At 36.9% G+C, this 18,273-nt stretch overlaps 1 protein-coding gene across 2 annotated transcripts in view; it reads right to left on the bottom strand.

Moving 5' to 3' along the window:
* Positions 1–2,410: 2,410 nt before the first annotated feature.
* The window catches only part of LATS1 (large tumor suppressor kinase 1), a 41,669-nt gene continuing 25,806 nt past the window's right edge, over positions 2,411–18,273 (bottom strand). For both annotated transcript variants that reach the window (XM_004263724.3, XM_033405060.2), the window contains 4 exons: positions 15,296–15,878; positions 12,694–12,876; positions 12,382–12,488; positions 2,411–6,292 (listed from right to left, as the gene is read on the bottom strand). In XM_004263724.3, the coding sequence (XP_004263772.1) occupies positions 5,783–6,292; positions 12,382–12,488; positions 12,694–12,876; positions 15,296–15,878 (1,383 nt within the window). In that variant the 3' untranslated portion in view covers positions 2,411–5,782. The remainder of the gene's footprint in view (positions 6,293–12,381; positions 12,489–12,693; positions 12,877–15,295; positions 15,879–18,273) is intronic.

Raw genomic sequence — 18,273 nt, 5'->3', positions numbered from 1 at the left:
AAACCTAGTCTTGTGGCCACAACTAATTACAAGGGAATATGAGAAACATGGGCTCTAGTGGGACAGTTGAAACATGAACAGGGATGGGGGCTCTATTAGTAAAAGGAAAACTGAGAGAATGGAAGCTGGAGAACAAGAGCAGCCTGTGTCATTAGTCAACCCCTCTGGGAGCTAGGAACTCTTGAGAATCCCCCTTTTCACTACAGAACAAATTTAACCCTCCTCCAGGGAAAACAAAGTCCCACCCAGACTGTGAATCCACCAAAATGTCCCGGATCTCTGTGTGACTTTATGTAAGGGAGAAGGAAAGACTGGATATTTGGGAGGACAACTGCCTATGTCTCAAACATAAATTTGATATCCTCCCTTTTGGCTTCACACAAAAGCAGATACATTTTCTGTGTATTTGCCTTTGACATAATAAGGTATGGTCACAATTTTAAGCATGCCAAACATGGATCCAAAATGCAGTAAAATGAGAGAGCCAATGAGCTAGACGGAGGGTCCCACAATGGCACCCGTCAGCACCAGGGTCCACGCAGTAGAACAAGCTCCAAAGAATGGCTGCCACCAGTGTCTATGTTCCCAGGGTGAGCCGCAGCTGCCTCCCACCTCAACAGGAGACTCTCCAGGACCAGGAGTGTATGTCCACCATTCAGTCATCTGCTAGAAGATGGTGTGGAAGTCACGGAAAAGTAGCTTGGGCAAAGAAAGAAATTAAATTGTGATGCAGGTCTGCTGAAACCACAGCTAACCTGGCTGAGAGCTCCTGGACGACGATGATGACATATGAAGGCAAACACAATGTATTAGAGACATTTTCTCTGGAACATATCATCAGAATTAAAAAGGAAATTGGATTCCATGGAGTCCTTATCACTTCTCACCCACCAAAAATATGCTAACTAAAAGGACAAATAAATACATTAATTGGAAATCTTAAAAAAATGTAGTAAAATGAATCATAAGCATAATGCAGTTTGCATGAGCTATACAACAGCCTCATATAGACCAAATATAAATTTACAAGTGGGACTTCCCTATAGGTCCAGTGGTTAAGACTCTGTGCTCCCAACGCAGGGGGCCTGGGTTCGAGCCCCGGTCAGGGAACTAGATCCTGCATGCTGCAACTAAGAGCCAGCGCAGCCAAATAAATAAATATTAAAAAAATTTTTTTACAAGTGAGTGCAAACAAGAGGATAAAAGGAGACCTAAGAATGATGGTAGGGACTTCCCTGGGGGCACAGTGGTTAAGAATTTGCCTGCCAATGCAGGGGACACGGGTTTGAGCCCTGGTCCAGGAGGATCTCACATGCTCTGGAGCAACTAAGCCCGTGTGCCACAATCTGCTGAGCCCATGCGCCACAACTACTGAAGTCCTTGCACCTAGAGCCTGTGCTCCGCAACAAGAGAAGCCACTACAATAAGAAGCATGTGCACTGCAATGAAGAGTAGCCCCCGCTCCCTGCAACTAGAGAAAGCCCAGGTGCAGCAATGAAGACCCAACGCAGCCAAAAATAAATAAATTAAAAAAAAAAATGATGGTAATGCTTGAAAAAGGGGGAGAAAAACCCTAAATATTTGTTCATCTTTGTAAAGTTGATTTAAGATGTAACATCAACATATATACTTTATTTGGTAGGCAGTTCATGTGATAAAGTAAAAAGATTATAAATAAAGGAAAAGAGATTAGCTAATAACTTCACATTTTAAAAATTACTAACTGGGCTCAAATGATACTAAATGCAGAGTTCAATAATTAAAAAAGGTTTAAATCTGTGATCTAAAGGGAGCCTTTAACATGAAATATTTATTGTACTTATACTGGGCAAAACGAAAACTTTACTGGGCTACACTAACTTTAGTTTGCCTTAATTTAAGTAGGGATTATCATTAGCTATATATGTTTTAATTTCAAAGCATCAAATTTTTTTTTTAAAGAACTTTAGTACTTTTTTTATTTTTTATCTTTGTCTGCGTTGGGTCTTCGTTGCTGTGCGCGGGCTTTCTTCTAGTTGTGGTGAGCGGGGGCTACTCTTCGTTGTGGTGCACAGGCCTCTCATTGCGGTGGCTTCTCTTGTTGCAGGGCACGGGCTCTAGGCACGCGGGCTTTAGTAGTTGCGGCACGCAGGCCCTAGTATGCGCAGGCTTCAGCAGTTGAGGCGCGCAGGCTCTAGGGCGTGTGGGCTTCAGTAGTTTTGGTGCATGGGCTTAGTTGCTCTGCAGCATGTGGGATCATCTGGAACCTGTGTCCCATGCATTGGCAAGCAGATTCTTTACCAGTGTGCCACCAGGGAAGTCCTTAAATTTTTAATCATAAATTTTCTCTGAGAATAAAAAGATTAAATTTTTGAATTAAAAAATCAACTTACTTAACTAAGCAGCCTAAAAGTCAGCCTTCCACACATAATTTAAAGATTTGAATTTTGCTTTTTTTTTATTATGATCCCAGCAAATGTTACACTAGAGAAAATGATTGGGGAAATACAAATAGATCCATTAAGAACACAGGCTGATTATTCGTATCTACTACATTCAGAAGTATGCAAAACAATTTAGTTATATTGCAATGCTGTAACTCCTTTTCCTAACAAAGCATTATTTTATAAAACTGTAGTGTTGTATTGATTCAATTTTAATACAAAATACTTATATACATAATACAATATAAAAGTAAACTGTGGTATAGTGCCTTCACAAAGGGATCTATTAAGGCGCTTTACAAATACACCATTATGTTGATCCAAATTACTTTTTGTTTTAGATTAAAACAAACAGGCTGAATGTTTCACTTTAAATACCAAAGGGATTTTTGTTTATTAAAGAAAAATTTCTAAAGTACCTTAGGTAACAGCAGCAGCAATATCTAAAAATCCTCCCACTGTATTCTCTAATTTCAACATATTATTAAGTCAGAAGAAAACATTTCCACTCACAGTTTTGCACTTTGCAACAGCAGAAGGTAATAACTTTTTAAAAAAGTCAATCTCAAAGTGACTTCTTAGTCATACATTCTATAGTTTCTATTACAAATAAGGTAGAAAAGATACAGCAACAGGGCCTGCCTTAGGACGTCACTGGACAATACATAACTGTATCTACAATTACATAATTATAGAACACATTTCATAAATACCACTGATATGCATAAAAGGGGTGAGTATAAGAAAGACAGCAAGTTTTTTTTTTTAATGAGTGGGAAAATTATTTTAAAAAGAAAACATGATCAATGTTTTCACTCCATTTCAATTGAGAGCATATAGATTTTTGACATCGTTCTCATCTTTTTGGTCAGGAAGCACCAGATTCTATACTGGAAGATCTGGATATAGTTTGGGAATAAGACAGCTAATAAGTATATCCAAACTGCTAAAAATGCAGATACGAAAGGCTTGTACACTGCTTCAGATAAACACAAAAAGCTTATACTGTCAGAGGAAATTTAAAAGAATACAAAATTTGTAGTGTCTGTTACATTTGAGGAATAAGGGCAACACAGATTTTGGGGGGAGGGAGGGGGAGAAGACAGCACCTTAGTTTTCCTACAATGTAAATGTAACAAAGTTGGTTTTATTCTGTATTGCACCATAGTCCAGAAATAAAACAACTAAATGGAAATTGCAATAAATCTGACTGAGAAAGCCTGAAGAACAAGGGGGATAACTTAAAAATTTGAGTACTGAGCTAGAAAGTTCTTGAACTAATTTGTTTTGCATAGAATTTTACAGGACTAAGCAAACGTTCCATGAAGTGAAGACTGCCATCTTATATAGTGCATTTTCCTACAATCCTCTGAGTAGAAGTCCTTCAGAAATATTTATTAAGCTTGTAACAAGCCAAACATGTATTTCAGTGCCCTCAAAAGGGTGTGTTTAAAATGTCTTGGTGCTGTACCAGCAAGAGAGGCAGTCCTAAGGATATCTTATCACATGGTACAGACCTTTCACACCATAAATTATCAGTGTTTATACAAGATGTGCTAATCTGAGTACTAATTAGTAAACTTACAGCAAAGTTCCTAGTTTAATATATCAGTGTTCTTGCAGGACAGAGGTCCCTAACGAAGAGTTTGTGACAGGTTTCAACACATCCAAAATCGCTAAACTGCATGCAACATTTTGTGCGTATGTGTTGATGTGCATTTTTCTGGGAAGAGAAGCCACAGCTTTCATCAGATTCTTGGAAGGGCCAATGACTCCCAAAGACCTACCATTACATAGTGGCTAATGCACTGGTTTACAAGCTGAGAAGACCAACTATAGAAAGGCCACCTATAGAAAGGAGGGAAGTGTGAGCTAATAAATCTTTTTTGCTCTCCCCAATTCAACCAGAACAGCTTTGCCTTTAATTTTACTTGCATACATGATTCCATTAGCTTTTATTTGAAGAAAGCTGTAAGTTTGAAAAATCACTAAAATTATGCTTCTTCTCCACAAATATTGTTTTGATGAAACAATTCCCTATCAGTGGAGCTTCAGGAAATAAAATACAAATTTTACTAATGTGAGAATAGAGCCCTTTCCCCCTTCCTAAAAGTTAAGCTAAATGTATTTTGGTATGAAACCACAAGTTGTCCTTATACCTAAGTATTATATATAACAGTAATGCTGAAAAACATACTGTTTAACCTTAATAAGTTAGGAGGTTTTGAATTTTCCTAAGAACACTATGTATTTTTTCCTAATTACTAATGGCCACCTTAATTAGGAATTAAATAATGTTTTTTTCACCAATTAATCTCTGCCTACAGGTAAAATATTGCCAAATAGCCACATTTGCTTTTGCCAGTAACAATCTGTGTATGCATCTCTGTTCTGAAAGAGGAAAACTATATAACATTACTGATGACATAATCAAAACTGTCACTATATAGAAAAAGTACTTTTCTAGTAAGTACTCACAAATAATTTTTAATTGAAGTTTCATATGAAGCTGAAAATGATCTCTCTGCTTAGGATGTGGAACTTTTTTTTAATTTCAAAGTAAAAATATGAAAGATCTTATTAGCTTTTAGTATTGAAAATTTTAATTTATGGCAGCTTTGTTCCCTTTAAAAACTGAAAGCAGCATTAAAAATACCAATATGAAAAGAAAAATGGTAGTGCTTTGCTTCTTTCAAAGCCAGTAATTTGCTGAGATATGTTAGAAAATTAAGTATTCCGCAGATGGGATAAAAAGATAAACTGCACTAGTTTTCATCTGGATGAGCATACTGTTTCAACCTTGTATTTCTTAGTTACAAAATGTGAATTATACAGATTATCATTAGCCTAGGAACACTCACCACCATGATGGCTTCATTTCTATAGCTTATTTTTTTCCAAAAACAAATTATGGGGGAAGAAAAAAAAAACACCTCTGTAAATGTGGGGTATATTTCATATTTGGTTAAAGCAAGATAAAACTAAAACTGTCTTTCAAAAAATTTTCAAAAATTCTTGTTTTTTTAAAAATTATTTAGCATATGTACAAATAGATATCAGGCTTCTCCTTTTAAACAAAGCACTATTTTTTATTTTAAGTACTTTAAGTACCAAGAACTGACTATAATATTCAGCTCATAATTTACTTTATAACAATTTTTTTCTAAATTACTGATTAAAAAGGCTGGAATAAATTAACATTTCAAAAGGATTTCCCATAATTTAGGAACATAAAAAATTGTACACAGAGCACACATACATAGCTCTGTTACATTTGCATAATTTTATTCTCAGAGCTTCAAAAACCCCTGCGTTTCAGGCCTTATTGCAAAGCCTCATTACAATTATTTCCTAGTGTGTTAAACATACACTAGGTCACGACTTTTGATCTCTGAGCCTGTGTGCTGATCATCTTCATCTGACTGTTGCTCTGAGCCTTGTGAATTAATATATTCATATTCAATAGGCTTTGGATAATTATATGGGTAGCCATTGTCATCAAAAAACCTCCGAAAGGTAAATTCATAGAAAGCATGTTCAGGGTGCTTTCCATTTTTATACCATCCGTTCAGAGTGTCATTTACATTTTCTTCTTCATTATCATCACTCCGTAACTTATCAGGATCAACAGGATCAAAATTTGATGTATCTGTTGGGTGTGTGATTTTAGGAATGTATGAAGCAGACTGCTGTCTCAGGTCACTGGAAAAATCAATTGTTTTAAAAAACGGATGAGCTTTTATTTCATCAGCACCATTCTTGCCTAAGCGATCTTCTGGTCCTCTGCAGAGTTTAATAATAAGATCAGAGGCTTCAGGACTCAGTTTAGCTTGCGGTGGGATATGAAGAGATGTTTGCCAGTTGATAACCTTTAAAGAAGATTTTTAAAAATTAGAAGGAAAGAAATAAGAAAAACAAAAATTTCCTCCAAGTTTCAAATGAAAAAATCTTACTGGACTATCAGTGTTTTCTTAAAATAAATTGCATTGTATTTCACCTTCCTTACCTTTTTATTTTACTTCATTTTTTTGGCCATGCCGCACAGTTCGTGGGATCTTAGATTCCCCCATCAGGGATCGAACCCAGGCCCTTGGCAGTGGAAGTGTGAGTCCTAACCACTGGACCGCCAGGGAATTCCCTCACTTTCCTCACCTTTAATAATGAATCGGTGGGAAATAACTTTTCTTTCCATTCCCTCCTCTCTAGACAACTTATACTCATATTACATGACTCACTGTAAGTTTTAGTTCCCCTGTTAAGACCTTCAACCTACGGTAGAAATGACTTTCTCCTGTGCCTCCCCAGTTCTATATATTTCCTTGTAGCATAATATCTCTAATACTTTGTGGTATCTATTTATGTCTGTGTCCTACTACAGTATAAAATTTCATAAGGCTATAGACCATGTTTTGTCTTTGCATTTCCCAGTGTTTGGCAAATTGCCTGGCACATAATTAATAGATATTCAATAAACACTTATTGTTTTGAATAAACTGGAATGAGGGAGGGAGAAAGGAAGGGAGGGAGAGAAGGGGTAGGTCTCCATAAATATTTATTAAATAAATGAACTTCATTCTTCCTTATTCATATATGAGCTTATCAGTGCTGTGTAGGGAAGAAAATTAAACCCCCTCTTCAATAACCAAAGTAAAAACTCAACGGACCCTTTAGGCCTTGGCGCGTAACTCGGCTCAGTCCAGTTCAAGATGCTGATAAACAGGGCTAGTGCTTGAAAGCTTTATGAGGAGATAACATGTATTTGAACATGTTATGATTGATATATACAGAGTAGAGGTTTTTGCTTACTGTCCCTTTCATGGTGGTAGCAGGGGAGAACTTCTGAAAAGGTGCCAAATATCTGCAAGAACATGTATCTGCCCCATAGAGAATTTCTGTAGAATTCAATTCCATTTAAACTATTTAAAATCATTTTTCTGCCAACCAGCCCCAGCCTGAAGCCCAACATAGTAACTAGACTAGCTATCCTAGCAATACAACTATCTTAAGACAACTTTGTCAGCTGCTTTAATTTACAAAGGTTAGTTCTAAATCCCATTCTTTTGACTATTCTAAACATTGTATGTTTCAAAGTATCCTTTTAAAAACTTGGTTTTTTGTGCTTACATTTTTTTCTATAATAGATTATTTTGATGATTAAATTTGACCCCTTTGACAGAAAATGGATCAGTGGATTCCTAAGGATCAGGGAGGAGTTTGTGCATAGGGTTTCGGGGACGGGGTGGGGTGGGGGGCGGGTGTTGAAGAACTGTTCTACACTTTGATTATGGTGGTGATTGCATTTGTCAAATTTCAGAGTGAGTTTTACTGAATGTAAATTCAACGTGAATAAACATGACTTTAAAAACTTAAAAAAAACAAAAAACAAAAACTCAATGGATGGGCTCAACAGCAGAATGGAGACGTCAGAGGAAAGAATCAGTGAACTTAAAGAAAACTCGATAGAAATGATACAATCTGAACAACAGAGAGAAAAAAGTTTGAAAATATGAGAACCTCAGTAACCTGCGGGACTATACCAAAAGGTCTAATGTTGGTGTCAGAGTTCCAAAAGGAAAAAATATGTGGTACAGAAAAAATATATGAAGAAATGATGGCTGAAAATTCTCCAAATCTGATAAAAGACAAACCTGTAAATTAAAGATGCTGTTTGGTGTCAAGAGACACCAAACAGGACAAGCCCTAAGAAATCCATGCCCAGACAAATCTTAATTACAACACTGAGAGCTAAAGAAAATTTCTTATAAGTATCCAGTGAAAAATGATGCATTACTTGAGGGAACAATGATTTGAATTACTGTAGATTTCTCATCAGAAAACTATGGAGGACAGAAGTGGATACATTTTAAAGTGCTGCAAGAACTGAAACCCAGACTTCTATTACCAAGTGATAATATCCTAAGGAAGGTGAAATAAAGACATTCTTAGATGAAGGAAAACTAAAATGATCTGCTATAAGCAAACCTGCTCTAAAATATTTGCTAAAGGAAGTTCTTCAGACAGAAGGGATTGATAGAGAAAGAATCATAAAACATCAGGAATGCAGGAAAGCAAGGAAAATGCTAACTATCTGCGTAAATACAAATGACTATTCTCATCTTGAGTTCTTTAAAATAAGTTGATGGTTGAAAACAAAAACTGTAACATTGTTGGATGAGGCTTTTTATTTTTTTTGATGTGGACCATTTTTAAAGTCTTTATTGAATTTGTTACAATATTGCTTCTGTTTCATGTTCTGGTTTTTTTTTTTTGGCCAGGAGGCATGTGGGATCTCAGCTGCCCATGCTTTGGAAGGTGAAGTCTTAACCACTGGACCACCAGGGAACTCCTGGATGAGGTTTTAAATGTATGTAGACGTGATGTATAAAAAACTAAGACACGGGGCTTCCCTGGTGGCGCAGTGGTTGGGAGTCCACCTGTCAATGCAGGGGACTCGGGTTCGAGCCCTGGTCCGGGAGGATCCCATATGCCGTGGAGCAGCTAGGCCCATGCGCCACGGCTACTGGGCCTGTGCTCTGGAGCCCGTGAGCCACGACTACTGAAGCCCGCGTGCCTGGAGCCCATGCTCCGCAACAGGAGAGGCCACTGCAGTGAGAAGCCCACACACCGCAACAAAGAGTGGCCCCTGCTCTCTGCAACTGGAGAAAGCCCGCGCGCGACAGCGGGGTCCCAGTGCAGCCAAAAATAAATAAATAAAAAACAAACAAAAAAACCCTAAGACACAAAGGGTAGAGAATGAAGGGACCTATATGGTAGTAAGGTTCTACACTGAACTTTTAGTGGCAAGATACTGATTCTAAGTAGACTATGAAAATTTAGTATGTATCTTGTAATCACTAGAGCAACCTCTAACAGAACTATATAAAGAGATAATAGTCAAAAACACAGTAGGAAAAAAAAAACACAGTAGAGTGAGATCTCATGGAAAATGGCAAATAGGAAGCCTCAGTGGTCAGTCCCTCCACAAAAACAATCATTAAACTGAGAAAAAAAAATTCAACTCTTATCATAATCAACCATTTTGGTACTGTGGAATCTGACTTGACCCTAAGAGCAACGAGGGGAGTGCTTCATGAAGGGAAAAGCTGCTAAAACTTGGTAAGATAGCAGTCTGCATGAACCAACTACCATTCACCATTGCTCAGCCCCACCGTGGTTATGGAGAGGGCAGCCCATTTTCCTGGTATGGTGCCAAGGTAGGCAGTAAGGACCCTGCCTTCCAAAAATTTGAGGCTGTGCATTTTGGTTGGTCTTGGTGATTCCCTGAGGGACCAGTCCAGAGGCCTGCCTTTCTTTTGACCCTCTCAGGAATACTTAAAGAGAGAGACATGCTTTCCTTTTCTGATACAGGCATTTAAGGAAACCTCTATCAAGTCACTGGATTAGGCTGTTTTTCTTTAACTTTTGATTCTTAAATAGTCTAGAGATAAGCCTGCTGTTGGGTATGTGACCTGCAAGTATTTTCTCCCAAACTGTAGCTTGTCTTTTCATTGTTTGACCATGTCTTTGGCAGACTGAAAGTTTTTAATTTTTGATGAAGTCCAAATTCTCAACCTTTTCTTTAATGAACCATGATTCTGATGTCATTTCTAAGAACTCTTCACCTAAGCCTAGGCCATAGAGATTTTCTCCTACATTTTCTTTTAAAAGTATAGCCTTTATGGGGCTTTCCTGGTGGCGCAGTGGTTGAGAGTCCACCTGCCAATGCAGGGGACACGGGTTCGTGCCCCGGTCTGGGAAGATCCCACATGCTGCGGAGCGGCTGGGCCCGTGAGCCATGGCCGCTGAGCCTGCGCATCCGGAGCCTGTGCTCCGCAACGGGAGAGGGCACAACAGTGAGAGGCCCGCGTACCGCAAAAAAAAAAAGTATAGCCTTTATATTTTATCTAGATCTATGACTCATTTTGAGGTAATCTTTGTGTAAGGTGTGAGGTTTATGTTGAGTCAGTATTTTTTGTATATGGCTGACCAATCTTTCCATCACCATTTGTTGAAATACTATCCTTTCTCCATTTGTACCTTTGTCAAAGAACAAATGGCCATATTTGTGTGGTCCTATTTCCCTATTCACTATCCTGTTCCATTATCTGTGTGTGTATCCTCTTGCCAATATCACACTGTCTGGACTACTGTAACTTCATAGTAAGACTTAAAATCAAGTAGTTGATTCCTCAAACTTTGTCCTTCTTTTAAAAAACTGTTTTTGTGGGACTTCCCTGGTGGCGCAGTAGTTAAGAATCCGCCTGCCAACGCAGGGGACACGGGAAGATCCCAAATGCCGCGGAGCAACTAAGCCCTGTGCGCCACAACTACTGAGCCTGCGCTCTAGAACCCACGAGCCACAACTACTGAAGCCCGCGCGCCTAGAGCCTGTGCTCCGCAACAAGAGAAGCCACCACAATGAGAAGCCCACGCACTGCAACAAAGACCCAACACGGCCAAAAATAAATAAATAAAAAATAAATTAAAAAAAAACCCCTGTTTTGTTATCAGTTTCTTTGTCTACCCATATCAATTTTAGAATTGGCGCACCTATACCTACAAAAATTCCTGCTGGGAATTTTTATTGGATTTGAGTGAAATCTGTAGATTAGTTTTGGGGGAACTGACAGCTTTAATATGTTGAGTCTTCCAATCCATCAACACAGTATGATTCTCCATTTATTAAGATCTTGTTTTTTTCCATCAGAGTCTGTAACTTTTAGCATTCAGATCTTGTTCATGTTCTATTAGATTTATACCTAATAGAATTATAGGTATAATATGACCCAATATTATACCTAAGTATTTCATTTTGGGGAAGCTACTGTAAATGGTATTGTTTTAAAATTTCATTTTCCATTTGTTCATTACTTGACTATAGAAATACAATTGATTTTTACGTAGTACCCTTATATTCTACAACCTGGCTAATCTCACTTATTAGTTTTTTGGAGTTTTGCACAGATTCCCTGGGATTTTCAGTATAGAAAATTATGTCATCTGTGAATAAAGCAAGTTCTTATTTTTTTCTAATCTTTATGCCTTTTATTTTTTTTGTTGCTGTATTACACTGGCTAAGACTTCCAGAACTTTGTTGAGTAAGACTCATTAGAATAGACATCCTTGCCTTGTTCTTGAAATTAGGGAGAAAGCATTCAATTTTTTACACGCACAGCACCCACACAAATATACATGTATTTATACATATGCATATACTTACACATATACATATATATTAAAATGAAGGGGAAATAAAGACACTTTCAAACAAACCTGACACAAACCTGAAAGAATGCATTACCAGTAGACCTGTAATAAAAGAAATTCTAAAAGAAGTTTTAAATATAATGTATTAAATGCAATGTCAGAAGTTGTAACTTGAGGAGAGCATCATAGAAAATATGATATCTTAAGACATTCTCAGAGAATGATTAAAATGACCAGGAGTGAACCAGAAAGGGGGAAGGTTGTGAAACATGGGAGAGAAAGAAGGACATTCCAGAGAGAGGGAATGGTACGAACAAAGGAACTGAGGACAAATTTGGACTTTAACCCACAGACAAGGCCACTAAAGGGTTTTTTAATGGGACAATTTATGGTCAAAATTGTGAGCAACTTTTCATTTAAGTGCCAGGGAGATACAGACATTTGTTAGTAGTTTGAGGCTAGAATGTGCATGAAAGGAAACAAAGCCAGCAGCCAGTAGTAAGAGTAAACTGGAATACATCTTCAAAAGGTACTAAAAACTTCTATGAGAATGAAATATGAATGTAGTATATGAATGAGGAACAGTGATATGATGGAGATAAGCGTTCACTCATGGAATTTTAGTGGGTTCCTGTATCCTTACAAGTTCTTTCTTTAATTCTAGATTAAGATGCTCAAAGTAAAGGACTGATAAAGGTGTATGGTATTGGGACTTCATAACAATTCTTTTGGTATAGATTCTACACCTTACCTTCACTTGTGTTTCAAATGGTGTTTGTGCCAAGAAAGGAGGTTGTCCCACCAACATTTCAAAAAGAATGACACCAACACTCCACCAGTCACATAACTGTGTATAGCCTAAAATAAGATACCAAAGTTATGGTTATTCATAAGCACTTTTTAAAAAGTGCTCAGAATTAATACAATCAAAATTAATATTAAATCAACAATTTATACTGTAAAATTAATACTTTTATTATAAGCCTGAAACGAGCCATATTCTAATGTAAGTTTCAGCTGGTCTAAAGGCATACTGAGATTATTTATGAAACAAACATTTTACCTGTTCGTAACAACACTTCAGGCGCAATATAATTGGGAGTCCCAACCAAAGAATGTGCAAGACATCGCTGGTGCTGGCGTGCAGCTCTCCGCTCTAGTGGCTTCAGTCTATCTCCACATCGACAGTTAGAGGGGTCACCCCATTCATTACTGAAATCCATACTATCTTGCCGTGGATGGTCACCTGTATAGTAAAAAAATAAATAAAAGCAACAAGAGTAAACCTAGTCTGTTTAACCTTTTGACGTCATAGTTCATAGTTAACAACGCTTCCCCTTGTTGACAAGCTGAGACACAATGTATGGCAAATCACTGATGGTGTTTATTAATAATTAGAGCCTGCACTCTTGAAATATCAATAGGATAAGTTTTACACTAAGAAAAATAAGCCTAAGATGCAGTAATTTACTCAATATTAAGTGATGACGGTAAAAATCATTTGAGTAGGTAGGATTGAGAATTTGGTACTCAGACTGCTCTGCAATACTACTCTGGACAAAGTTTCAAACAAATTAGATTTGTGTTTCATTCATTCAGCAAATGACAACGATAATAATAAAGACACTATTCTCCTCTCAGGCAGCTTCTCGGTAGGGGAGAAATACAACAAACAAATACATATATAAGAAACATAGTGATGCATTCCATACAGAGAATCAACATGGGGTGGTGATATGGCAAATGTTCTAGGGTGTCTTGGGAAGACCAACTGAGGTGACATTTGTAAAAAAATAAGAGGAACTCAACCATCTGAAAACCAGAGCAAGGCGCCCACACAATCCCAACAGCACCAGAGAGAAGAGCAGTGTGGTTCGTAAGGGGAGAACGGTAGGAAATAGAGCAGGAGCCAGTGCACAAGGGTGTGCGAGCGAAAGAAATGGTCTGCTTTTTCCTCGAAGTGCAGCAGGAAGATACTGGAGAGTGTGAAGCAAGAGAATGAAAAGGTCTGATAAATGTTTAAAAAAGAAAACTTTAACTGCTGTATAGAGAATAGATTATAGGGGGAACAAGGGTGAAAAAGAGATCAGGTAAGAGGCTATTACAGTGAAGTTTGGACTGTGATGGTAACAGTGCACATGGAGAAAAGTGAACAGATTGAAGATATATTTAGAGGTGGAGTAAGCAGGACTTACTGAGGGATCAGATGTGGAGGGTATGGAGATAGAATCAAGGACGGGTGGTGGTAGTACAATTTACTAAAAGGGAGGGGGAACAAATATGGAGGGGGAGAACGTAAGAGTTGTTGATTGGCAATGTTAAGTTTGAAAGATCTATTAGGAATCCTTGTGAAAGGGAGAGGCTGTTTCTGAAGAGAGATTTGGAAGTCACTGATGTAGAGCTAGTAATTAAAGCCATGACTGGATGAAACCATCTAGGAAAAAAAATATTTGAAATTAACCTAACTGTAATAATCATCTAGGATGTTTGATTAAAATACAATTTCTACCCTCAGTGGAGATTTTCAATCAGAAGACTGGAATAGAGCCTAAGAATCATATTTGTAAGATGAACCCCAAGTAATTCAGGTGAATCTGGGGAGACATTAAATTATGTTAAGCTGAATATTAAAGTAGGTTCAGGATCTACTCCTAGTAGTATCTCAGTTTTATCCATTTAATGTCAATCTACTTGTGTTCACAAGAAGCACTGGAGGCCACTTATACTTACCTCAGAGGATTGCTGTAAGCATTAAATCAGAAAATATGTAAAGCACCTAGTCATATTGAGTATCCAACAAATGTTACGTTGACTTATACTTCCATTAGTGCTTGGAGGGATTTTGGTGAGGCAGTGTGGTATAGAAGAAATAACAGGGGCCCTGTAGGCAGACAAACCTCAGTTCAAAGCCTAGCCCTTACACTTATCTTCTGTCTGACCACGAGCAAGTTTCTTATTCTAACTTAGCCTCGGTTTCTTCACTCTGCCTCACAATGACGTTGTGAAGATTAAACAGAATCATGTACATAAAGTGTTTAAGGTTAAACAAGCTGTATAACAGTCATACAACAAAAGCCTAAACAGTTGTGAAAATAAATGTTATATGCAGGAACACAGATGAACCTCAAACAAATAAAGGAAGTCAACACCGAAGACTACATATAGAATGATTACATTTAAATAAAGGTTCAAGAGAAGGCAAAATGAAATAATAAATTATTTAGGGATATATACATATGTGGTAAGAGTGTAGAGAAAAGTAAAGAACTGATTATGGCGTTCTGAAATACTCCTATGGAAGAAAGAAAAGGAGGTGATTGTTTAGGGTCTTCAAAAGTACTAATAATCTAGTTCTTAAGCTGAATGGTGGGTATGGGGCTTCATTTAAAAATTATTTTCAAATTGTTATTTGTCTGACATATTTCAAATTAATAAAATGTAAAGAGATTAACTCAAAAATGTTAATGATATTTAGAAATAATTAATTCTAGCACACTCTTTCATTTTATAAATCTAAGTGTCTAAAGGATTCACCCACATTTATCCAGTGGAGTCAAGACCTGACCCAGGACTTCTGGCTCCCATCCAGGGATACCACCATCTTATATTTTATTGCATTATAAATCATATGCAAATGTCCAAACAAATTTTATGATTTTACTCACCACTCTGATAGTACTTAGAATCATGCGTCCATCTGAAGCCAGTGCAGAGGCCGAAGTCAGTCAATTTAATATGACCATCACGATCAATCAAAATGTTATCAGGTTTAATATCTCTATGAATAAAACCCATTTTATGAACACTTTCAACCGCACAGGTAAGTTCTGCTATGTAGAATCGTGCCAGATTTTCTGGAAAGATGCCCATTCTAATTAATAGGCTCATCATATCACCCCCAGGAATATAGTCCATTACAAAGTATAAATTGTCCTTGTCTTGGAATGAATAATAAAGACGAACTACCCATTCGTTGTCAGCTTCGGCCAGGATATCTCTCTCAGCTTTAACGTGAGCAACTTGATTTCGAAGTAGAACATCTTTCTTTCGAAGAGTTTTTGTTGCATATAAAGCCTTAGTATCTACTTTTCTTGCTAGACAGACTTCACCAAATGCTCCTATTCCTAATGTCTTTATCTTCACAAACATAGACTTGTCCATTTTAGCCCTCTTAAGACGGATGTAATTAGACTCTTTTTGGCAAAGCATCTTTCTCATTTGATCTTGGGCATCTTGAGATAATCCAACCTAGGCAAATAAACTAAATATTAAATGAGGAATTATCTTCTATACTGAATATTAAGAAATCGCTTGGAAAAAATTCAGGCATATATTTAAAGGTTAAATGCATAATAATTTTTAATAAAGCATGTTAGAAATCTAGAATATACTTCAGAGAAAATTAATTATCAAAAGTGCAGCATAAGAAATAGTTAACAGGATACACAAGGTGAGTGTATATGCAAAGTCTGCTGTAGAGAGCAAGGAGAAGATGGTATCAATGTTCAGCTTTCTACTCTTCTCTAATGCACTCAAAAAACACGTTCCCAGTGTGCAACAGCCAAACGTGTTAACATGCACCCTCATCTATCTCTCCAAGCATATTCATCCCAAACTACGTAATCAGATTGCTTTCATTATATGCATCTCTTTGTGGAATGCCTATGCCTCAAATAGTCTTCTTTTCATTTTATCCTTCATGAAAAGAAATTCTTCCACTTCAGGTTCATTTATTCTAAAAAACTGATGTATTGAGAACAAAAGAATGTCTTTCCTAACCTAACCACTCATTAACAGTCAGTCTTTCCTTTTATCTTTCTCAGGGCATTAGAGTAAGGGTAGGACTCACAGCCACCACTAATGCAAAATGCAAAGGGTATGTCCTACCTTATTTAAAAGGGACAACTTTTTTGATTACAAGGTATCTTTTAGATATTTTGGAATGTTTCAAAGAATAGTCAGTGTGACTTATGAAGATACCAAAAAAACAGATAAAACAAAAACCAACGTCTAAGTAGACGTGGAATACCTGGATTCAGAAGGAATGAATAGCTCATTTTTGACGAGTTAATGAAGAATTAACTTAAGAATTTAAATAGAGGGCTTATCTGGTGGCGCAGTGGTTGAGAGTCCGCCTGCCAATGCAGGGGATCTGGGTTCGTGCCCTGGTCTGGGAGGGTCCCACGTGCCACAGGGTGGCTGGGCCCGTGAGCTATGGCCGCTGGGCCGGCGTGTCCGGACCCTGTGCTCCGCAACGGGAGAGGCCACAGCGGTGGGAGGCCCGCGTACCGCAAAAAAAAAAATAAAAAAGAATTTAAATAGAAAAGGAATTTGATTTGAAAAGTAGAGTATAATTCTAGAAATGCAAGACTAATTAAAATATAGCAACCTCATGCTTCTGTTAGGATGCGCGTTTGCATGCAAAATCTTTTAAGGGTGGCATGCCAGACTTAGTACAGAACTATTTCTCTAAAAATCTTACTTGCCTACACAGTAATGGAGGCTACAGAAGTCAGCAAAGCTTCCAACACCATAAAAGTTTAAATCAGCTATTAGTGAAAGTGAAGAGGAAAAAGGAAAAATAAACTAAGAAAATACATACAGACTTTAGTAAGAAATCCTAAGAGCTAAATATGGATAAGTCATACAGGTTATCATGGTATTTCTCACCTCACAAAATTCAATTTATAGCAGGAGTAACTATACTGTGAAATCAGATTTAGAAAAATCATTTTAAAAGAATGGCTCTCTCAAGTTTCATAAGGAAGTTTAACATAAATTTAAGCCTCTTGGCTTTTGAGCACTAGATGTAAGATTAGGAGCCAAACCTTTGAACTGTAAATACAGGATAAAAATAATAATGAGAGTACCACCGTAATATCTAGTGAAGAGATCTACATGGAATCAACAACAGATATTAATCTAAAGTGTTTAATTATTCTGATCTCCTTTTTAGTAGTCTGATTTAATAATTTCAACATATTTTTCTAGTACATTATAAAAATAAAATCAGAAGGGGAAATAACTGAAAGGAGATGTGTCTGACACTTTCTAATAAGACCAATCTGATGAATAAGCCCCCAAGCCCAAAAACTACTGTAAATAAAAATAAATGTTTCATAAGTTTATCAAGAGATGGGACCCAGATATTTCTAGTTTATTTTAAAATGTAAGATAATGTGTAAACTCTAGAAAAAAACCCTTGCTCCAATTTCCATTAAAGGGATTATGCATAACTAAACTACACACTGTAAACTGTACTTTTCTTAATTTATTACAACTTTATTATAAAAAATTCTGAGTAAATCATGAAATGCTAAAATAAAATGGTATAATCAAAAATACTTAATGTTTACTGACTTTTAAATAATTGATAATATATTTAGGATAAAAAGAAAGAAAAATACTGGACCACAGTATTTTAAAATAAACAAGCAAATACATAATCAAGTATAAAAATGGACATTTTAAAAGGTTTTATACTCAGCCGTAAAAAAAGAATGAAATAATGCCATTTGCAGCAACATGGATGGACCTAGAGATTGTCACACTGAGTGAAGTCAGAGAGAGAAAGACAAATATCATATGATATCGCTTATATGTGGAATCTAAAAAAAAATGGTACAAATGGACTTATTTACAA

This window comes from Orcinus orca, chromosome 12 (assembly GCF_937001465.1).
Source record: "Orcinus orca chromosome 12, mOrcOrc1.1, whole genome shotgun sequence".
NCBI classification, from domain to species: domain Eukaryota; kingdom Metazoa; phylum Chordata; class Mammalia; order Artiodactyla; family Delphinidae; genus Orcinus; species Orcinus orca.
The sequence above is the reverse complement of the archived record's forward strand: the minus strand, read 5'-3'. Positions and strand labels throughout refer to the sequence as shown.